The 24,175-nt window shown below is 42.8% G+C and overlaps 3 protein-coding genes across 3 annotated transcripts; 1 reads left to right on the top strand and 2 right to left on the bottom strand.

Moving 5' to 3' along the window:
- Positions 1 to 667: 667 nt before the first annotated feature.
- On the bottom strand, positions 668 to 5,377 carry LOC115692747 (TIP41-like protein). Its single transcript, XM_030619706.2, has 8 exons — positions 5,158 to 5,377; positions 4,376 to 4,561; positions 3,925 to 4,012; positions 3,546 to 3,659; positions 3,387 to 3,446; positions 3,235 to 3,276; positions 1,902 to 2,030; positions 668 to 928 (listed from the first exon to the last, which is right to left on the bottom strand). Exons 1-8 carry the CDS (start codon positions 5,295 to 5,297, stop codon positions 818 to 820), a joined length of 870 nt encoding a protein of 289 aa, XP_030475566.1. The 5' UTR covers positions 5,298 to 5,377; the 3' UTR covers positions 668 to 817.
- Positions 5,378 to 15,038: 9,661 nt separating this feature from the next.
- Positions 15,039 to 17,617, top strand: LOC115692709 (probable indole-3-acetic acid-amido synthetase GH3.1). Its single transcript, XM_030619657.2, has 3 exons — positions 15,039 to 15,492; positions 15,638 to 15,739; positions 15,872 to 17,617. The coding sequence occupies exons 1-3, from the start codon at positions 15,173 to 15,175 to the stop codon at positions 17,244 to 17,246; spliced, it is 1,797 nt and encodes a 598-aa protein (XP_030475517.1). The 5' UTR covers positions 15,039 to 15,172; the 3' UTR covers positions 17,247 to 17,617.
- Positions 17,618 to 23,059: 5,442 nt separating this feature from the next.
- Positions 23,060 to 24,060, bottom strand: LOC115669490 (peamaclein-like). The gene is made up of 2 exons (XM_030590691.2): positions 23,733 to 24,060; positions 23,060 to 23,461 (listed from the first exon to the last, which is right to left on the bottom strand). Exons 1-2 carry the CDS (start codon positions 23,809 to 23,811, stop codon positions 23,277 to 23,279), a joined length of 264 nt encoding a protein of 87 aa, XP_030446551.2. The 5' UTR covers positions 23,812 to 24,060; the 3' UTR covers positions 23,060 to 23,276.
- Between the last annotated feature and the right edge of the window lie 115 nt (positions 24,061 to 24,175).

The raw sequence follows: 24,175 nt of genomic DNA, 5'->3' as shown, positions 1-24,175 counted from the left end.
TTGAACAAATTAAAAGTTCAGGGACCACATTACATATTGGGCCAAAGATCAGGGACTGTTTGTGTCATTTTTCCTAACATAAATAAACACTCAAGGACAGAATAGCACATCTTTTTTATTAAACTAATTTAGTACAAGGATCTTAGTATCCTTAGCATTGCTCTTGTAGTGTTGAATTTTCTTTCCAGTAAACTCCAGTGTCATGAGTAGGAGTCAGGCAACAACTTCAACCATGATGCATATATCAACATGCTGCTCTATGGGGGAAAACAATAATATTAATGCATATGCTAGATAGTTCCAGTAAGACCATAGCAGAAGAAATAAGATTACCAGCAGAAGATCATTCAACTCCTCATTGCTAAAGGAGAAAAAAAATCATCATACCACTTGAAGAGCTCCAAATCTAAAGTTTGCTATCCAATTTTGGCCATAGTTTCTACAGAAAACCTGGTAAGGTATTCAATCTCTTGCACATAAAATGCACTATACTTCTTCCAACGTACTGCCTTCAGTTACATCTGGATTTTTCTAATTTGAATACATTTTTAAGCATACCCAAATTAACATGCCTCGATCTCACTAGCTCAACATATTAAATGAAGCATGAAACAAGAAAACTATCATAGGAATACGAAGACAGACAATTTAAGTGTAACGGGTATGATGCTCCCGAAGAATGACTGTTCATTGCATTATAAAAATTAGTTTGTGTATAAGTACAACTCCATTCCACCTTACAGAGGTTCAAAGACTTCTCAAAAATCCCTGCTATACAAAGTACCATCAATCATTTAAACGGCCAGAAACTTGTAGCTTATAAATCATCAGGGATTACAAGCTTTTGGGTTTTATGCATGACAATAGGCAGCCTTTGGCCGATGATGCTTGGGTCACTGTATGAAGAAGCATCGGATGGATATCCTTTCTGCAAAACCCAAATATCAATTGTCTGAATATCAGCAACAGAACAAGCAATCTTATAGAGCTCTTACTGAAGTAGATGATATGCCAACCCTAAGGATAGTCCATGCCACTGTCACAAAAAGGACTAACTGCAGGCAATATTCTCGGAAAAAGTTAACATGCCATTGTTTTTAATGCAGTGGCCATTTTGGCAGACTCCAACATATCTATAATGGACATGTAATATTAGTCTCTAATGAAGTGATGTAACTGTGCCTTGGCACTTTGCAGTTCAGTCGCCGCTAGAAAATGAAATGGTTTCACATCATGCAATGTAGAGAATCCGGTTACAGAAATTCTATATCAAACGTGTGGAGACATGAATCAATTGCGCAAAAGTTTCTTCAAGGGGATGAAGTCAACGAGAATTCATATGATCAATCATAATAGATTGCGCAAGTTACGATCCGAAGCCCTTTTCTAAAGTGTACGAGCCATAAAATATTCTGAATAGGCATCCATGTTGGCAAATTTAAGTTCGTGAGAAGTCAAAAAACCTATTCAAATGCAAGACCAGCAGAGACTTGTAAGATAATGTCATTTCTTTTGGTACTTATACATTAATAGGAGGATCAACTGCAATGGCACTCATAATTAGCTGTTACTCACATTAACTGCAAAGAACATATGATTGTGCAAGACTTTCAGCAAGCTAAATTAAATACTCACATTGGCTAGCTTGACTTTGCCTCGCTAGCAGCAAATTACTAAACATCATTTAGTAATAAACAAATACACATTTTATCCCTAGCAAGCAGTAGGAAATTCAGAAAACCATTATTTCTCACACCACGCCGAAACCAATACACCAATGCCTAGATGATCTCCACGATAACAACCAAATTACCGATCAAGCTCCAGCATATCGAAGCTCCAAAAATAAGGAAAGCAAGATGTGTAACATAACCATCAATGACCGCACAAGAGATACTTACAGCAGCTAAGGCTTCGAACGTCGCCTCTCTCCAACAGCTTTCTCGTAGAATAGAACGGCATTTTTTGTCCTCAAAGCCGCAATACATGCGGGTGTCCCTCAATCTCATTAGCACTCCATCAACTCTAAGCTGTAGGATTGAAAGAATGAGTCAACAACATACTTTTGATTGAGCAACGAGTTAATAAACTAAGCTAAGCATTGTATTGTTTCTTTTTTTAGTTTGCTAGATAAGCATGTATTATTCTCAAAATATACAAAACCTGGTACAAATCCAAGTAAACAATGCAATCACCATACTGTCAAAACAAACAATCTATACATGCCCTGTAACTATCAGATCAATTTCCAATGCCTATAGACAAACTAAGCATAATGATCATCAATCAATACAACATAATGGTTATTTTCCTAGTGCTCAGAATACAAATACAATAGAAACGCATTTCTTAAGAAGTGACAGCGTAGGGATGGCCATAGGGCAGGGATTCTCCAGGATCCGGGGATCCTACCCCAATTTGGGTGGAGAAAAAGGGCACGAGGAGGGTTGCAGGGCAGATGAGCCAAAACCTTCACAGGTCCGAGCGGTGAACGGAATTTCGTATGCCCTGCCCCATAAAACCACCTGGTGTTTTAAATACCTAAAGCATAATATCCTACTAAAGCTCATAATGCCCTTCTTCTTTCCTGCAAACCTTCAGAGTAGTCTTACATCTCTCTCCTCCAGCCTCTTGACGGCCAGCAACCATCTTACTACCTTGCCTCACCCCTCTTGACACCACAACCGAACCTCAACATCTCGACGGCCTCCACCGCCACACATTACCCACCAACCAGGGTTTGCTTGATACATGTGGACAAGCTAGTGAGGTCATAAATTACTGTTCTGATTTAAATAGGAACAGATCTCCCACTTCCACTGTGTAGCATTCCATGTCAGATTGATGTTCAGAAATTATGCTTCTGGAAATTTTTTTACCTTAGTTTTCCGCAAATAATTTTTTGAATAAATCCTTTTGCTGTCTTGCTGCTCCGCAGGGCAACCATGTGCCTAGCGGAAAGTGGACAGAGATGGGGCAGAGTTCATTGGGCCATGCCAGGGCAGTGGATGGATGCAGGGCAGCTCTCTTTCTCGCTGGGTGGGGGGTGTGTGCGTGTGTGGGTGTGTGTGTGTGTGTGTGTGTTTGGGGGGCTCCGATTCACAGGAGAAGACAGATAATATTCTAACCCCGCCCCATTGCCATCCTTACACAGCTGATTGCATCCAAGCAGATTGTCAATGATAAAAACATTGGTGATATGGCATAAGAAGACATATAATGGATTAAACTCACCCAGAATCGCAAGAGAAGAAACCAACAGCTTGGCATGACTCTCTAGAAAAACAATCACAGATTTCCATCAGTTGTTATCAATACTGATGCTAATGAAAAAGCTTCAGAACTACATTTAAAAGACAAAGAACAAGAACAAGATAAAAGAGTACCACTTTCACTGTTAAGAGTGAAATTCCATTATCGGCAAGTTCATCTTCATATAAAATTATCTGCAGAATTCATTAATTATGTTCATTATCACAAGATAGTAATAGAAAGATGCTCGTAGATGTCCATTTGTCGTGTGATCATGGTTACAATTTTGCTACCTCGTCGTAGAAGAGAATAGGCTCTTTTACTGCCAAGGCAACCATATCAATACGATCCTCGCAATCATGCCATTGAAGGCTACCAGTCACCTTAGAGATGGCTTCTGTTTCATCCTAATTGAGAAGAGGGGGGGAAAGGAGAATGGCGACAGATCCAGGAAAATGATAAAATCAGTATAGTCCACAATCGGAATCTTTATTTTAATCCTCCTTATTACTTGACGAAAATTTGGAGTCTTACTACCCTCTGTAAGTTAGTAAAGAAATTAGCAGATAGCGTGTTTACCTGATCAGCTTTTTCTCCTTTTTTTTTCCTTACATTTTTCCGAGTTTTAAGTATTACCCAGATGCATAGTATTAGATAGCGACTAGGACATACCTCAGCATTTATCTTAATTGGTTCGCTGCCACAATAAGGAGTTGTAAATGTATAATCATAATCCAGTATCACCTCCTGAAATGGTTTGCTGTAGATCAATAAATTCCCAGTAAGAATCAAAACTATACATCTCTCACCCAGAGCATAAAAGCTTCTTATCCTTTATGTTTTCAATGCAACTGGATTACAAAAGATAGTCATGAGCAGGATTAAAAATATACAAAAGAGCCACCCAGTGGCAAATTCATGATGAACTTTCCAGGAGATAACTCATCAGACAGTCAAACTGACCCACCAAAAGAGGGACTGTATGACATCATTTAAAAGATGAATAGATACCTTAAAATTGGTTTAGCATCAGTTAGTTTCTGCAAGTTAGTGTTGTAACAAAACCATTATATAAACAACCAGTCAGCAAACGTGAAAGTAGTCCTGAAGAAACACGATATACCTTCTGAATTTCCATTTTGCTGCGGCAGGAACTTCAACAGGTGGCAAACCCTCCTGCTTCCAGCCAGCAAGGGCATCAAAAGCATTGAAATGGATTGACATCCCACTATTCAAGTGTTTAAGAATAAGGGCACTCTCCCCAAATATCATCTCAGGAAAATGAGATGTCCCTAGCTTTTGTTCCCACCTGCAAAAGTACTATGCAAATCAATCGTTTGAGACAAAATCCATCCCCGATGGCAGAGTGCCAACAACGGGGCAACAGATAAAGAGCAGACAACCAACTCTCCTAATCACACGAAGAAGATGCAATTTCTTTAAACCAAGTGGTACTATCGTATGTACTTCGCAACAAATTCGACAGAAATCAACACACAGCTTGCAATTCAGCGAACTTCGAAGCTGAATTCCAATCTGCACTGTCAATTCTCCTAACCATGTCAATCGCCGGCATCTCCGATGATTTAAGACAAAGCAAAATGGCTAAGATTCAGACGTTTGATAGAATTAACTTAGGGCATCGACAATCGGAGCGACACATTGGCAAAATCGATCAAGTACTTAAAACGCTACACCCGACAAACACCAGATACCCGCAATGCCGACACAGAAAATATAAACAAGTTCATCGTTGCACGATCGTGATAAAAGAAAAGATAGGAACTCCTCAAGAGCGAATAATCGCGTACGAACAACACCGCAGACATGCATAATCAGATGAGTTCAGCTCGAAATAAGAGAGCAATGCACACGTCTACACGAGATCGAGATCGAGAGAGATACTGTTGGAGAGTGGAGGAGTTGAGAATGGAGCGCTTGCGAGCTTCGATCTCCCAACCGTGGATGCGGAGGCCTTGTCGGCCGTCGGTCAGGGGCTGCGCACCGACGGCCTTCAGCTCGTTCTCGTCCACCGCCACCTCCATCGCCGAAGAAACCCTCTGGTCTCGTCTCGTCCTCCTCCGCTGACCAGAATTCGCGTTCAGTCCCCCTGCCCCTGCGCGCGTCGGCGGTTTAATTCGGCGGTCGCAGCCCGTCGCCAAATCCGCATTTGGGCCGATCATCGTGGGCCCATCGAATGAGGCCCATCATGAAAAGTCAACGAACTTCATGGGCCTTGGGCCTAGATGTTCCTTCGGGCTTCATTCAACTGCTGCTCTTAAAGTCTTCATCTGCAACTTTTGATTTAGTTCCAGTTTTGGCCCTCGCCTAATCTTTCTCTTGATGACGAGTCAAACGCTGAAACACCATCTATCTACCCTAACATCCGTCAACACCCAGGTGAAGTTGTCCTAGTTCAAGTGGAATGTCTGATGGAAAGGTTCAGTATATTAACGATTTGGAAAACATTTTCATAGAAATGATCGTTTGTGTCGCTTATAAAAATGAACAAGCGAAAATTATTTTCATTGTTCATGAAAATAGTTAGACATACATTATTGTTGATAATGAAAATATATTTCATTGATTAATTATTTTTACGCGATACAAACAACCATTTTTAGAAAAATATTTTCTAAATCATTCATTTTCTTGAAAATAATTTGACCCTAGATCTATATTGGATCTCATCCGAATCGTGCCATTTATCCTCCTGAGGAAAGGTTTGGTTTCAAACCAGGTTCGAACGGGAGAAATATGCCATGCTAGTATGCCTTGGATAATCCGCATCCCATGGTCAAGTACTGATGAGCATAATAAACTATTCGTGTGGTTAAGAGCCCTCATAGCTCATGTGTGAGATTTTGTGAGACCTCTGTCAACTGTTCTAAAAACTTAAGATGTTAGATGAAGGCGTGGTTTAACATTTAATTATTGTAACACTCTACCTCACGCGTAGGCTAGATTTTGGTTTAAGCCTAAAGCGTGAAAATATGCAATTGGGAAGGCAAATAGGGGCTTGGAAAGAATTAAACTCATGATCTCCTGCTATGATATTGTAAAGCCTAATCCAAACTATGTCAATTTACATATGATGGAGTTTATATCGAAGGAGCCGAACAATGTATGCTATGATACCATGTGAGATTTTGTGGGACTATTGTCAACTAAAAGCTCAAGCTGTTATATGAAGTCGTGATTTAATATTTAATTATTCTATCACCGGGCACAACGATGCGACTATCAAGTAGCTATATCACTGAGGCAATGGCTCATTGTGCGGGCCTCTAGCTGGGGGCCCACAATGTCAAAAGAGAGAGAAACCCCATCTCGTCTTTCCCTTTTTTGCCCCCATGTCACCATGTGAAGGGGTATGGGGACGTCAAAAAGTGAATCCTATGAACTTGTTCAATCTAGGATAATAAGCTCATGAACTTGGTCTTACTTCATTGTCCAAAAAAAAAAGAGGACTCCCATTCCCAAGTTGAACTCAGATGTAGCTCGTCTCCTTTTTCTGTGTAAAGTAATGTCAAACCAAAATACCCAACAAGTATTAGCTATCCCTACGAAAAGGTAATCCAGCCGCCGACTTCATTCCAGTCATTGGCCTTGCCTTCGGCATCTTCTATGTGATTAAGGTAACGACTTCGGGCATGGCCAGCTCCCATAGTGTGACGGGTCAATATAATACGTTGTGTTTTAGGATCAATTGCAGCATATGATTCAAGTTAGTGTGGCTTAAAGCTGGAAGTTTGCCTGTTAGCTACTTGGCCCTGCCTCTAATATCAGGAGACATTTGTAAAACGATAATTAGCCCATTAACGTTTTCCTGATAAAAAATTTTATGGACACTTTTTAAGCATATACCATTAATCTTTCTAGTACCTTCTGCATGAAGAGTAAATGCTAGGGGTATTAAGACCGATCTATCAAATCGATCGACATAATGATGCCCCAAATTATACGCGATTTCTAAATTAAGTGGACCGATTTATGCGTGTAAGAGAACACAACACGTTTTTTTGTGGATCGACTGGTATACCGATCTCCCTGTCTCCCATTTATCTTTGCATGGATCGAACCCTGTACCACCAGGTCGGAACTCCCCACTACACAATGGTGTCGTGCTTCACGGTGGTGACGACCGGCCCACGATAGGTGGCTCTTCTTTCGTCTCTCGTCTCGTTTCATCTACAGAGTCGCAGATCGCATCATGACGGATTCATTCCATCTTTTGACTTCAATAACGCATTAGCGATGATATCAGCGGGTGGTTTCCTCCTATCTCTACCCAACTTTTTTCAGCGGTTTCCATCATCCCCTAAGACCGAAAAGACCTGCCTTCAATTCGCAGACAAACTGGGCAGAAATTCTTTCAGGTATTACCAAGAAGTTTCCCTACTGTCTCCCTCCCTTTTTCGACTGTGAAGATCGTTGGAGTCGTCAGCAACCCTCGAGAAGGATCGCCTCATCACTCCCAAATTGTTCGCAAGAAAGACAAAATATGGTGTGTCGTCGGCTCATTGTTTTCTCCGAGAGAAGCTTCGGAGCATCACCACACAGATCTTTTCACTAGAATTGTGGGGTGTGAAGACCGGTACACTCTTGCTAGCGCCCCTTGACCCGCTGTTAAAGTTGGACTGAGGAGGCAAAGAAGGGGGAGTAACAAGGGTTGACTGGAAAGTGGGCAAAAGCAGTAAATCAAAGTGGCTTGACCGCATATGGTCAAAATGTAAAAAGTCTTCGAAACGTGCCGTGAATGGGTGACCCGAATTTTATTTGATATTTTAACTTTGGAATAGGACCGCCTTTCCAATACGACAAACTCAATTTTTAAGCAGTCAAACACGAATTCTTCCCTAAGCTTGCGGGCCAGATAGTAAGTCGTGCCAAAGCTCGAATGGTTCGGCCAAAACAAGGGATTTGTTTGCACTCACGGGGGCAAACAGACTAGTGCGCGCCTTGTTACGTGCATGGAAACCTTGTACCCTGTCGGTGTGTCCATGTAGGATCTCATCGATCCAGGCGAACAAGAGTAGCTGTAAAATCTAATTACTAATTTATGTATCGACAATCGAGATCCGGTGCAACAGCAAGAGAGGTAGAGGAACCTCTCCAGAACTATGTATTTTAACTTCCGTGTGGAATTGCATTCCTTAACCATCGCGTTAAGGTCGCCTGCTTGATTCAAGAGACGGATGTTTTCGAAGGAAGATGTGGAAGAGCACGCATTTTCCATCCGAAGTAATTTGTAATCATTCCATTTTCACGGGTTATTATCACTTTTCTCCAAAAGACCTCCCTTTTCTTTTCTCTCTTTTTTGGAATATAAAGAAGACATGGCATGCACTTAAACATGAGTGGCGCAAGCTGGGTTCTTACAGGGGGTCGTGTGAAGAAGAGAACAACCCTTATTTATCACGTGAAGATGCAAGGACGAAACATCCTCGACACCACCAAAGGTAGCCCCCATCTGCCGCCGCGTTCGTGCAACTTGTGTATTTGCATGGCTCCATCCCATTCATCATAACATAATAAGCTTTCCCGTGCCACGATGCGTCTTTTGTAAGAACTCGATAGCCACCGGTCAAGCGAGTCACCATGCAAAAAAGCGCTTGTGACTTTCGAGATTTGAGGCCACCAAGAGCAAAAACGCACCCTGCCGCCCTGCCGGTTTTCACCTTCCACACCCCTTCCTTTCCCCTCCCTCCTTAAATTAATCCCCACGTTTCATCCGCTCTTGGGGACTTCTCTCTTCAAACTATATAAATAAAGTAAACAATGTGTATTCAAAACATATCATAAATTAATGGGCTGTGGCATAAAATACAGCTAAAATAAGGTGGCACCTCTACGATTTACGTTTGCTCGGCGTTTGCTTTTAAATTTGAGAAATGAGTGTCGAAATATCTTGTGTTGCTTGATAATGAGGTTTTATGTGCTATTTATATACATGTGGGCTCCCTCTAACTGTTGGCTTAGGTTTTTTGGCTGAACTTTCGAACATAGTGCCAGATACAAGTTCTCCCATTTTTGCATCTAGCTTGCACGTGAAAGTGGGTGTTGAAATATTCCACATTGCGACAATAAGATTTTTGTGCTTTTTATATACATATGATTCTCCTAAAAGAAAATATATGTGGGGTTTCTGTATCTTTGGAGTTGGACTTTAGAGAATTGATAGAAATCCTTTCACGAGCAATTAAGATTAGCCAAAACTGATTTGTACGCTCATCCCATCATTGATTGTCGGACAGACAAGAGGAAGGACCTAAATCAAGTTGCAATGTGCAGTCGTAGTACGGAAGAATGGCAAAGTACAGTACAAACTAAGAAATCGAGCGTCGGGGGCTTTCAATCATGTAGCATAGGAATTGCAGAATGTGAACAGAAGAAGATCGAAGAAGGCCATGTGTGTGACATTACATTTCGTACGGTCCAGAAGGTCGGTCGATTTGTCATTATTGTCGGCGTAATAAATATGTTTGGCCTATGATTTGGTGGGGATCAAAGGTTGTCGTCCTGTACGCCAAGGTCCAAGGCTTAACGTGAAGTTGAGGCATTCATAATGATGAAAATAGACTTCTGGCCACGATTCGTGATTCGCATGCCGGTTTAATGATGTGATAATTCTATCTACGAGGACGATTTTGAGAGACTATGAGAAATTTTTAAAGACAGTTGATGATCCTAATAAACTTTCCGGTTATATGTATGTGTCCTTTCAATTAAGTAATACGATAATATGTTTTTTGGGATATTTGGATATTTCTCGCTTTTTAATAAACAATTGCTCGACGTTCATTATATAACTTTTGAAACTCCAATTTATAAACCCGCTTTTGTATCCCCCCTCCCCAACTATTTTTTGGAGGGTGGGAATCCAAAGAAGGTAAATCTCGAGTCGTGAAATGTCCCACTAATTAAGCTCATTTGATATGCGGTCGCTAATATCTTTTCATTACATGCATAATATAGGGAGAGGAGTATACCTCTCATTGACAAATATTATAATTATGTGTTAATCTCAATGATGAAGTAAATCAACCGCGATTTGATCCTCAATTACTGGGATGAGCTCTTCCATTGAACTCCCTCCTCCCACTTGTTTCAATCCAATTGCATGGCTATTCATATCTTAATCAACAGTCAATTAGCTACAAAACATGCCACGGCCACGCTGAATCCATAATTTTTTGGTCGTTATCGACTTCTCTATTATTATTTTTGGTCGTAAGTGCTTATCGACGTAAAGCAAAAGATTTACCCGGCAAAAGGGTTGAAACCGAAACTCAGATCATCCAAAAAAAAAAAAAAACAAAAACAAACATGTCAAAGTCGCCAGGACGTTTAAAAGCGACGTTGCCAACGCAGTCCAACTTCTGCCTATTCAAACAACATCTTTTTTTTGTCAAACTTCTTGATCTGCCTAAACCGCCCACGATTACGTGTTAAGAATGCAAGAAAACCAAGACCCGTGAACCTTTTAAGTTAAAACACATCAAAAGCCATCACGTCTCGATATGGCCAGGCATGCCGTAGTTAGATGTCTGGTCATTTCAGTGCAAGACATCGCCACGAGACCAGATTATGGGCGAAGGGACACCCATCTTGAACTCGACGTGGATGCATGTTGATAAGCCTAATGGAAGCGAAAAGTGCGTTTTAACTTGAATTATTATACTTTCTTGGAGTTGTTGGGGAAAGTCAAGGTCTCGCCCTTTAGAAGCTCGAGATCAAACCTAACCCCTTGAAATCATAAGTAAAAGCCAAGAGAAAGATGAGCCATCGCCACGAATTTCCAACCCTTCCTCTTCAAAACCGGCAAGAAAGGCATTGCCGTGGCCCTTGGGATACGCCATTACTGGGTCTTCTCTCGGGTTGGAAATTAGGAGCTCGATCGAGGCATTAGTCAACTAAAGATTGGGTAGATTACTATTAATTTTTCGATTAGGCAAGAATTAGTCATTATCCTCAAGAACCCCACATAAGTTTTCGCTGTCATTACATCATCCATCCCCATCAACTTGAGTTGAAGGTTGGAGTTGATGCTATGCTTGTCTGCACAACATCATTGTGTAGCTTTGGATACGAACCGTTTGAAGAGAACCCTAACTATTATGCAACGGTAGTTTCTCGGAAGAATCATTGGGTTATTTATCTGGACAAGTCTAAGAGCATGATAACATATGTGAATATATTATCACGCAAGCATATTATATAAGTTTGAATCATTTTTGGCATCGACTAAAGTGATGGGGACGGTTAAACGCAGTCTTCTCTTTGAATCGGCCACCTTACAGCAGTCCTTTTCATCTGCATTTCTCTCTCTCTTGTTTTTTTATCAAGTTGTCTCTGTAAAATTCAAAGTTGGCATGGAACTTGCTGGGTGTTGGAAGGACACAAACAAACGAATGACGAAAGCCATAGATGCTGTGAATACAGGTGGTTGAGCTTAATTATGGTTAGACAAAAATCTGTTGGTGACATCAGCCCTAATATAATGTCCCTTGCTCATTGGTAATGTTACTCGACCATTTCTGGTGAAGAGGCATGGGTCTTCTTATCTCTCGCTATGTGTGCCAATCATCTTCCTTAACGCTCCCTCGAGCGATGTTTGCACTTGAAAACACAAGAACTGAATGATCTATGAATTAGGACAGAAAAAAATCACTAGGGAGAAAATTGTGGCTGCTATTTGAAGTAAAGATAGGACTTCCTTCGGCAATTAACCCCTCGACAGTAATGTAGTGAAATCCTTTCGAGATATAGCCGAACGAGCTTATCCCATTCGTGTTTTAACCACATTTCACAACCGGGTACGCCCTTCGATCGCTCGACGAGTTTTGGTGATGGATTGGCTACGTTATTCCTCTTCTATCATGGAGGTAATTGCTTAAACGGTCTAAATCTTTTCAGCAAAATCATTTTTCAGATGGGGTTGGTCACGAACGATCCACTTGGGCATTGATTAGGAGGACTCAATCGAACGATACAGGGGCGAACTGTCGGATTCCAGGAGCTCATCACCTCCTGGATCGACCTTAACTTGCACCGACCTCTTTAGCGACTGCATGTGCACACTTGGAAGTAATGTATAATGTTGTCTTAAGATTTAGAAAATCGAAAGTAAACCCTAGAACGAAATTTAGGAACCGCAGTGGAAGTTGTCCACACGTGATTCCCCAATTAAACTACGGCGAGCAAATCTTGATGAATCTTGCGGCGGTTATCTTCCAATCTAATCTTCGCTGTGCACAAGAAATTTAAATCTCCTCCCCTGAAATTAATTAATATTAATTGTTTTTTTCCTCCTCCCCAAAGAATGAAAAAACTTGGGAAATAGCTCCCCGTTGCATGAAATTTACGCGTACATTATGGCCATTAATGCGCTGGGCCTTCCATTACTAAGAGACAGAGTTCTTGTTGTGTTAATAAACGCAAGATGTTCCTTCCCTACGAAGGAGGAGTAAAATAAGCTTGCTCAGAGAAGGCATGATAAGGATGAAACCCATATTCTTGTCAATTCTCATGGTCCTGAATTCACCTCGTCACGGAACGTTATAAACTTATAAACTCCGGGCATGCGTTTGCGAGTTTACTCGTGCCTACCCGTTTTCACCGCTTCGCTTCTCAGGAAATTCAAACTGAAAAAGAAAAGTGTTAGCAAAATGAAGTAAAATCTAAGAGCCAAAACGATAAAACTATATACATGGAATAGCAAGATGAGGGATCGTGCAAATGTGTTCTGGTTATATCAATTTTTTTAATGGAAATAGTCAAACTTCAGAACAAACCTAGAGCCCACAAAGAAAGACTTCCACCAAAAATATTTGTGGGACAAGTAATCACTTCCAACTTCCATCTGACACGCAAGATGCGAGATGTGCTCAATTCGTATTTCTTCAAAAGATTTATGACGTACCTTTTGATGCTAGCCTATGCTTGAAAATGTTGACAATATCATATGCATTAAATAATGAGTAAAGATTTCATTAGTAGATTGAATGAAGTTGACGAACTTTTGTCTTGAGTCCTGCACTTTTATTGGCTGCTAAATGTTTTAAAGAATATTGCCGTGTCGCTTCGTAGAAAACCTTTTAGAATTCCTTATTCCTCGGCAGTACTCACGAAGACACCACCATAGCGTTATTCGGTTAGCGACACACTTGTACAGAAATTTCTCGAGCGAGAAAAACATATAGCAAAGGTCATAAACCTCATTCATGTATTGAATGCCATCGAGAGCCGTAAAACTTTCCACCCATGTGATCGAACTCTACACAATTTTCATAAAGCTCAATCAAGTCCTCTCGAGAAAACAATATATGAAGTCGACTTCGTGGCGGCCGGCTGTGTAATTGCACTTTCGAATATCGGTTTAGCTAAAGTTTGATTTTTTTTACCAAAATTAAAGGTTTGGCACGCGATGGCGCTTTTCAAATTAGGTTCAAGACTCGTTGCATCAGTCCAAATGTTGCATTTCATGTAAAAGAGTTTGGGGGCCGGGGGGACCGACCATCGGTAAACTCTCCCCCGACCATGCATGTTTCCATCAAAAGAACCAATACAAACACACAAGCTTTTCGGAAGGAGCCATGTCATGTCATCCTCTCTCGTTCAGTCTTTTCTGCGCAGCATGTTACACAGCTCAGGAGATTTGCCAGCTGAGAAAACGCTTCGCGAGTTAGGCAGATGACCGATATGGTCAGGCAGCTACCGACGAAGAAAAAGGAAGAAGAAGAACAGAGGAGGGAAACAAAAGGCGAAGTTTGACACGGTCTTTGCGAGCGCATGCATGTGTTTCTTTGCACGTAGTGAGAGGGAGAGGGAGAGAGAGAGAGGGGAGGGGTGGGGCACGGCGAGCCACGGCTGCAGCAGCAGCAGCGACTGCCGGACGAGGCGGCAGGCCGTCGCTGTCGGGGGGCAACAGGGCTGCCGGAAAAGGGCCTTGCGGTTGGGCGGCGACGAGACCCCTTCCCCTGTGCTCCGCTGACATGGCGGTCACGTAACCCCACATGCTCCCCCCGCGCACGTGTCCTGGGCCCCCACCTTGTCCCCCTCCCATCCCGACAATACCTCACCACCCCCACCACCCTCGCTCTCTTACTTTCACTTTTTTAATATATATTTTTTTCTCTTTCTTTTTCCAAAATGCATTTCGTGGCTAATCATTTTTTCCCCTTTTTTCACTTTTTACAGTCGGCTTCACCCATCCAGTTGTCCCTCCCCCACCGTTTACGTTTCGCGTCCACGAGAGACTGGCCGAGCGATCAACCGCTCAATTTTCACGTTGTCAAATTTCGTGATCGATGCACGTGAACCGCACAATCCGCGTGTACGTCATATCGATGGCCCGCTTATTTTTTCTTTCATTTATTAGATAAATGCCTCTTAATAAAAAGATAAAAGAAATATTCGATTTTCAAGGTATTGATTGTGCATGTTACAAAAAAAGAGCCCGCACATGTCGGAAATTATAATATTTCCATTTGTCACTATATAGAATGATAACATGCGGTCACAAAAATTATTGTTTCGTAACTTTAGTGATTTTTCGAATAAACTTGAAATAATAACAATAACAATAATAATATTAATAATAATAATATGGTCAAAGGAGAGGAAGAAGTCTAAAAACCGTGCCATTTGTCAGTGGGCCGAAACAGTGACGTGGGATTTTGGAAGTGGTATCATCACCTTCCATTCATCTCTCTCTCCCTTCTCCCTCCCTTTCCCCTATATAAACGTTCCGCCACTTTCTCATCAAACTCACTGCAAGAACATTGCAACTCCTCCTCTCTCTCTCTCTCTCTCTCTCTCTCTCTCTATAAGCTCTTGACCTGGAGCTTCTCTCTCTAGAACGTCTCTCTCTAGTCTCTCCGACAAGAGCCCTCTCAGCTTTCTCTCACTGCATAGAATGGCCGTCGATTCCGTGCTCTCCTCGCCGCTGGGGCCGCCGGCGTGCGAGAAGGACGCGAAGGCGCTGCAGCTCATCGAGGAGCTGACCCGGAACGCCGACGCCGTGCAGGAGAGGGTCTTGGCCGAGATCTTGAGCCGGAACGCCGAGACCGAGTACCTGAGGAGGTACAGGCTTGACGGCGCGACCGACCGCGAGACCTTCAAGTCCAAGCTGCCAACGGTGACCTACGAGGACCTCCAGCCCGAAATCCAGCGCATTGCCAACGGTGACCGCTCCGCGATCTTGTCAGCTCACCCCATCTCCGAGTTCCTCACGAGGTACATCCCAATTCTTTCCTCCTGCAGTCTTTTGACATACCTAACGTGTAAATTTAGTGCGATATGCTGTCAAGTCAATGCAAGCTTTTGGCCGGTGATGATAGTTTAATACGCTAAAATTTTCTTTTTTGGTAAAACCTTGCAGTTCTGGGACTTCAGCTGGAGAGAGGAAGCTGATGCCGACAATTCAAGAAGAGCTAGATCGTCGCCAATTACTTTATAGCTTTCTCATGCCAGTGATGAACCTGTGAGTGTGCTGTGTTTTTGCATTATATTGCATGCAATAAGAGCGCCACCATTAATGGCACATGATGCTGTTCCTTTCTTTATCCTTCTCGAGCTTTCTTTCTGAAATTTCTTGAGTTGTATATGGCAACAGCTATGTGCCTGGGCTGGACAAAGGCAAGGGCCTCTACTTCCTGTTCGTCAAGTCGGAGACCCGGACGCCCGGCGGGCTCCTGGCCCGGCCCGTCCTGACCAGCTACTACAAGAGCGACCACTTCAAGACCCGCCCCTACGATCCCTACACGGTCTACACCAGCCCCAACGAGGCCATCCTCTGCTCCGACTCGTACCAGAGCATGTACACCCAGATGCTGTGTGGCCTCGTCGAGCGCTCCCAGGTGCTCCGCCTCGGCGCGGTGTTCGCGTCCGGCCTGCTCCGGGCCATCCGGTTCCTGCAGCTCAACTGGCAGCAGTTGGCCGAGGACATAAGGACCGGCTCGCTGAACCCGAAGGTCGCCGACCCGGCAGTTCGGGCCTGTATATGCCGGATTCTCAAGCCCGACCTGGCACTCGCCGAGTTCATCGCCAAGGAGTGTTCCCAGGACAATTGGGAAGGCATCATCACCAGAATTTGGCCCAACACGAAATATTTGGACGTGATCGTTACCGGCGCGATGGCTCAGTACATCCCCACCCTCGATTATTACAGCGGCGGCTTGCCCTTGGCATGTACCATGTACGCGTCGTCCGAGTGCTATTTCGGGCTCAACCTTAACCCGATGTGCAAGCCATCGGAGGTTTCGTACACCATCATGCCGAACATGGCCTACTTCGAGTTCTTGCCCCACGAGCCCAACTCGCTCGAGTTGACCCGCGACTCGCCCCCTAAGCTCGTGGATCTGGTGGACGTCGAGGTCGGCAAGGAGTACGAGCTCGTGATCACCACCTATGCCGGACTCTGCAGGTACCGCGTCGGGGACATACTCCGCGTAACCGGGTTCCACAACTCGGCCCCGCAATTCCACTTCGTGAAGCGGAAGAACGTCTTGCTCAGCATCGACTCGGACAAGACCGACGAGGCCGAGCTCCAGAAGGCCATCGAGAACGCTTCCGAGCTCCTCTGCGAGTTCAACACCAGCGTCGTCGAGTACACGAGCTACGCGGACACCAAAACCATCCCGGGCCACTATGTCATCTACTGGGAGCTCCTAACCAAGGACCTGGCCAACTCGCCCAGCGGCGACGCGCTGAACAAGTGCTGCCTGGCGATGGAGGAGTCGATGAACACGGTGTACCGGCAGTGCCGGGTGGCGGACAACTCGATCGGGCCGCTGGAGATCCGCGTGGTCAAGAGCGGCACATTCGAAGAGCTGATGGACTACGCGATCTCGAGGGGCGCGTCGATCAACCAGTACAAGGTACCGCGGTGCGTGAGCTACAAACCGATCATGGAGCTTCTAGACTCGAGGGTGGTGTCGTCGCATCTCAGCCCGGCTCAGCCGCATTGGACCCCGGAGAGGAGAAGGTAGGACTTCCGGGATGATCGTCACCCTCACAGACCAAAAACCAAGAAAGTCAATGAATGCACCGGCCAGATAGATCTTTTAATTAAATCTCTTGCTTCTTTCTTTTTTCTTTCTTTTGTTGACGTGAACGTTGTAGTTCCTTGTGGAAAAGCTTTTAACAAGAAAAGCTGCACTTCTACCAAAACAAAACAAGAAAAGCTGCACGTTGACTAGGACGTTTCAGGGGGGGTCAGGGCTCTTGCAATGGGTTCAGTTCAATTAACCTTGTGGGGAAAAAGAAGAGATCGTGACCTCTTCAGATAATGTTTTGGTCCCTAGTAGTGGAATGTTTTCTTGCTTGATGTAATTGGGACATGTGGAAAATTTTGTTCAAATGTGCTCATCACTTCCCCCTTTTACCGACCGCGACATGTCTTCTAATGTAGTTTATCGAATTTTCTTGCCAACTCGCTCGATGATGTCGTTCTTAATCGCTTTCCTCTTCTTTTTTTTATGGAAAACGATGTGGTTTGAGGGGCAACCTCGAACGAATGAACCATGCCCAGTTGGCCTCTCGGCATTATTCTTATCTATACGCAATGCCATGATGATGCGGTTAATTCTAAGTGGAAATCAGGTAAAAGGCACTAATGTACGTGTTGGAGACAACAATGAGATTGAAAAGTGACTTTAGTTGCAACTTGATCCAGACGATTGAGCAACATCCGACAGTCCCTCTTTTGTAATTTCCCCCATGAACATGACAATTGGTGCTCTTAACACGAAATCTACGAGAAGTTACATCAGGGATGTGTCTGTTTCGTTGAAAAGTTCGTGATGAAAGAAAATATCATTCGTGAAAATTACTTTCGAGAAAAATGGTTAGCCTTTGTTTGTTTAGTGATTTAAGAAAAGTTATCTTCTTGTTGCCAGAAGGGACAGTTATTTTCCCTCAATCTGTTTTTGATCCATGGAAAACATTTTCCTTAAATTGATTAGTTTTTCGTCATCTAAACACCGAAAAGACTGAAAACAATTTCTCAAAAGCAATATTCTTCCACACAAACGTGCCCTAATACCGTGTATGCAATCCCAAGGTTTGTCATGACTGTGGTACCGCATATGCACTAGATCTTTAACACAAAGAGCGAAGAGCAAAGTATGTTGCCTTTTTCACTTTATGTGCTTATTCGATCGTGCCCCATGGATGGTCGAAAATCGAATTTTACTCATTCGAAAAGAAGTAAAATATCTGGGTGTCGAGCGCAGCCGGATATCAAGTGACTAACTATGGGGCTGCGATTGGCTGTCACAAGTCATCTACAGGTTGATTTTGCTGAGCTTACTAGGAGTCTAGGACTATCTATACGGGTGATCAGCAAAATTGGAAAAATGTGCAATAACTATCATAAGGGAAATGAGCAACTTAGCTCCATTCAGATTAGGCGCCAAATAGTATTCGACAAAAAATGATGAGATTTTTTTAATTCAATAGAGCATTATGTAGCTATGTCATTAAATAATGTTATGCGTGTGTCTCTCTCTATATACAATATATTATATATATTTCAAAATTTAGCCGGCACATAAAGGAATTGTTTATATTCTACAAGGGAAGTTTGTCACAATAACATGCGCTCTCTCTCGAAGGATTCCTAGGTTACATTACACATGTCCCGTATGTGTCCCCAAGAAGGTCGACTTTTTCTTTTTATAAATTATAATGTTGGTTAGAACCTAAGTTAATTTAAATTTTCTGTCTTAAGCACGATTAGACTGCAATTAGAATATTACAGTCTCGAGAATATTATCTTGTCATAATGTAATGAGCTGCTTAGATATAGTGTATGCCATGCTCGGTCTTGGTCAAAATAAATAGCAACACCTAATCTTGCCTGACTATATTAATAGCCGACCAACATTATAAAGAATCCAAGTCAACTAAGAATCTAACGGTAAGCTCGCATCAATCACGGATTAGTTCTAATTAAGCTTTCGATTCGGTCCGGTCTTAGTCGATATAACGATAGATGGTGTAAAAAATGAAGTTGACATTTCGAAAGCAATGGTTTGATTAAGGTCTTGAGCCAATGTTAATCATTGTTTGATTAAGGTCGTGAACCAATGTTAATAATGATTGAGCTAGTCCAAAAGAATCGCTTGTGCATCATGGGCTTGGTGGTGACAGTCGCCTAGGCCGAAGACTGACCTATCCATGTGAAGTTCTGTGGGCTTTGGATTGATGATTTGCCTTACATGGGCTTGGTATGCTTCGGTGCTTTCCTTTGTTTTTTTTTTTGGGAAAGATGACAAATGTATGCCCCAATTTTTCATTCCCACAATAAAAAATAGAAGAAGATAGGTGTGTTTTCCAAAATTACAAATTACATACGTCGCCTCAACTAAAATGACTGAAATACCCCCTTCATATAAAGAGCTCAAAAACCTAACCTTACACCACCCACACGCCCGAACTCTCGATCCAAGTATGCCACCATGTTCCTTCACCGCCAACCGCCATCGCCTCTGTCTCGCCACTTGGCCAATGCCGGCCGTCGCCCTCTAAGCCCTAGTAGTTTCTCTCTCTTTTCCCATAGCCTCTCTCTCTCTCTCTCTCTCTCTCTCTCTCTCGGCCACTAAAACTTATTATCTTTTTACCTCTCACAATCACGACCGGCCTTGGTGAGGGTCACCACGGCCATACGCGGCCTTGAATCGAGGGCGTCTCGACCTCGATTTGAGATCATATTAGGAGCGCGCAGTAGAAACCCGATACCCTCACTCAAAAACTTAAATCATTGAGTTATAGACCAATTAAGATATATTAACGGCTTTACACCATACCAATTTTTCGACGTGAGACTTTTCTCAACAATCTCTCCCTCACGTATAAACTTAATATTAGGTGTGTTGCACCTTAATCCAAGTACTCTTCTGCATCAAGATGTCTCAAGTTAAATATACACTTTGTTGCCTTGTGAGACCATGCCCACCTTCATCCTCATCTCTTTCTCCAAATCAAACCATGAATGATGCATTGCGCATCTTCAAACATGTCTCTTCCGCCAGATTGAACCATGACGGCTGCTCGAAAACTGCTTTGGTCATGAGTTTCATTTATTGAGATATTTATTAAGCACCAATACATATTGGGAGTGGGCCACCAATCAATCATTTGTTGGGAGTATGCAGCAGAAGTTCAATAGCTTCACCTAGGGAGATCACTAAGGGAAAATATATCAATATATCTAATTAGACTCACCTTCACTCAAAAGCTTAAGTTAATAAGTTATGGGCCAACTATGATATATTAACTATTCCACACCATATCAATTCTTCGATTTAGGACATTTCAAACACAACTCACACATGTATCGACGTTTAAGGTATGATGGCACCTCCTTTGCACGAGAGAGAGGTCCAATTGGGGAGGATGACTGGTCGGAGACCTTGGCATTTGGCAGAGGCCACAGGGTGTGATGGCTAAGCAAGGGGTTACGACTTGTGTTTTGTTGATCAGGATTTGGATGTGAGTGGTGTGAAAGATGGGAAGGCATTTTTGGAGAATTAAATGGCGATCTTGTTAATAAGTGCATAAATTTGCCGAGTTGAGGCAGCAAACATATAATTTCAAAAGTCGATCTAAGTTTTTTTTATCATAAATTGAAAACTGAACAATGTAAAATAGTATCCGCCTTTTTGTCATTATTCCTTTTTCATCTTCTCCGACTCACATGAAATACAGTGTGCTTTCCGCAGAGAAAATTATCTAATTAGTTTTAAACTTATTGTACGGATGTTAATTTAGTCCTAAACTTTTCAATTTTGTCAATTTAGTTCTTTAATCAATTTTCGCCAGAATTGCCGACTTGACAGTCTAGTCATCATCGGTTGTCCTGTGTAGCATATTGCCGCATCAACAATTCCCGATGAAAATTGATCAAAAGGATTATAATAAAATTTCACGTAAAGGTTTTTTTTTTTTTTTTGGTAACCCAGTGAACCTCCGCACGTCGGCTGACACCGGGAGTAAACCCCGGGGCGACACGTGCTACCCACCACACACGTGCCAATGTTGTCCCCGCGGCGCCCGGGATTCGAACACTCAACCTTTTGCGAGAGGAAGAGTGCGCGCCTAAAGAAATAGCCACCCGTGCAGTAATTTCTACGTAAAGGTTTATAATAAACCTGACAAAATTAAAAAGTTTAAAATTGAATTGACATTCTTATAATATGTTTAGAATTGATTGCATAATTTTCGGTGCTTTCCATGAGTAAAACCCTAATAAATCAATTGCGAGTGCAATAAAAGAGGGTTTTGCGTCTCTGTCGAGATCCACAACCCTTAAATTATCGCAATTCCTGGTCAACTCATGAACAAAAATACTAATTAATGTTAAAAATTCAATAAATGACGCTGACCCGGCATCCCCTGCTGATTAGACACCAATGTAAAAAAATTGAGAAGTTTCAAAAACCAAAGCCACATTTATAGCAACTGCAAACATAGAAAAAGGTTGAAGAGGAAGATCATGTGCATACATGGTCGTGGCGTGCCTATAGGGATTCTAGAGCCTTCGTTTGTAATTCAGGTCTAAGTACATAAAACTAATAATAAAAGCTTCGATTAATCTTGTGAGCAATCTGCTTCATAATTAAGGGATGAATTCGCGTGCTTTATTAAGGATACGACACGAGTGTTTTTTCATTACAATAAAGGTAACCCATCATAAGCGGATCGACAGCGGACTCATAACCTAATAAAACACGAGCACAATGCCAGATGCATATTTCCGACTTTCTATAGTTGTAAGCACATGACCAATCTGTTATTGTGTCTTATGCTTTTTCTTAATAAGAGACAATTTTGGATCTCCTTAGGATTAATGCCACTTTCATAATATGGTATAGTGGCAGTAAATGAAAAGAATACGACTTGCATGGGAAACCCTACTACCTTAATCTTGATGAAGATGTTAGCTGGCACTTAACGGTAATTAGTATTGGTTTTCCATTCTTTAATGTTTTTTACGTGTCAGCAGTGTACAAGATCCAATGAGAGGCACATGCATGCAATGGGATGATCCTAGCCAACTTCCCTAGTCCTAGCAAGTGCCTAGGCACTGGCTGTCTCTTTTGTTGTTCGTCCATCGACTTTGAACTTCAGTCTCAAAACAGAGAGAGAGAGAGAGAGAGAGAGAGAGAGAGAGAGAGAGAGAGAGAGAGAGAGAGAGAGAGAGAGAGAGAGAGAGTTTGTAGGTTATCTTCAACGTTGAGATCAGATATATGCAGTGTTTACAGTATGGCGGTGTGAACCCGGCTATTTTGGTGTTCTTAGAAGGAAAACATGGATAATGATGCCCCGTTGTATCATACAAGGCGTAACGTTTGATCGAAGTTGTTTCCTACATCTTCCCTTGACGATAACAATCAACCGATCTTTATTTGTGCGAAAGGAAATTCAATGCATATAGTTGAATTCGACTCGTCTAAAGATATACCACGGAAATGTTTCTTCCTTTGACCAAAAAAAAAAAAGTACAGTACATATGGCTACTTTTTCATTCTCAGCATTATTATATACGACAAGAGACGAACGGCGCTGTGGTGACCACTTCAAATCTACAGTCATCCACCATCACAAGAACGGTATGAAGAAGATAAGGCCAGCAGCAATGGTGCTTTTGGAAGATTTTGGGTAGGGCAAATCAACAATGAAGTGAGAAGCTTAGAATGGAGACAGTACAGAGTTGTGTGTGTGTGTGTGTGTGTGTGTGTGTGTGTGTGAGAGAGAGAGAGAGAGAGAGAGAGAGAGAGAGAGAGAGAGAGAGACAGCATAATTAAACTGCTATTAAACTTTCACAAATACTCAGTCACAGAGGTGACTACAACAGTACAGTACAATGACCAAGGACAGTACACGGCCCTTCTTATTCTCGATATTATTGAGCAACATCACAGAGAGTCCCACATAATACTACTGGGTAGCTAGCTGGCTAAGGTGTCTTTGTACAGAAGAGGACAAGAGGAGCTGCCCTTAAGAATTACTAAGTCTCAAGGGCACTTGGGCTTGCCCTTGGAGTTCTTCATTTTTTTGTAACAAGGACACTGGTGCTTGTTGCCGTAAGTGCCGGAGGGCACGCACTTGCACTCGGCGCAGCAGATGTTGCAGAACTTCGCGCACCTCGCCTTCACCTTCGCCTTCGCACACCTCGCCCTGCACTTGCTCTCGCAGAACCCTGTTACACATTACGCGCAGGCACTAACCCATTGAGAACACTTAAAGAAAGAAAACAAATTCATCACCTGACCAGTCACACCACCATGAAGAAACTACATTGTGAATAATGCTCAGTGCTTTTGTGTACACACTGCTTAGAATATCGACACACTTCTTATTGAGCATGCTTAGCTAGCGCTCAGGTGACGAGTCCCGGATCGCAATGTCGACCATAACAAGCAAGAGCAGAGATCGCCAAGATTATAAAGCGGGTAGTTTTGGAGGCTCACTTGGGGCGGCGAGGGCAGGCTCCATGAAGATGGAGGTCAGGAGAAGAGAGCACAGCAACAATGCGAAGAGGAGCTTCATGGTTTGGTCTTCTGCTTCTTTTGGGAGGAGGAGGAGGAGGAGGAGTTGATGAGAATGAGCTTGAGCTGGTTTTGATGGCACTTATATTGGCGAGGTGGGATTGGAGGTGGGGTCTGAGGAACGATTCATGCGAGTTAATGCAGCGATATGTATTTAGACGTGACATTACTATTTTTACTATACTATTTCACTTGGATCATGCGTTTCCTTCGCGATGAACGAGGAAGGCAAGGAACAGCTTGGTTAATGAAATCGTCGGTGAGGTTGAGTTGCAATTGCCGCGAGTGGAGTAGGAGGAGGTGATTTGTGGGACAAGTCAAGTCGCGCTGGATCGGGCCCCGCCCACGTGGTTCGCGCAGTGCGT

Source organism: Syzygium oleosum, unplaced genomic scaffold (assembly GCF_021117445.2).
Source record: "Syzygium oleosum isolate NSW1041296 unplaced genomic scaffold, Sole_v2.1 Sole_v2.33, whole genome shotgun sequence".
In the NCBI taxonomy this organism is placed as follows: Eukaryota; Viridiplantae; Streptophyta; class Magnoliopsida; order Myrtales; family Myrtaceae; genus Syzygium; species Syzygium oleosum.
Note: the sequence above shows the minus strand (reverse complement) of the source record. Positions and strands in the feature narration are given on the sequence as shown.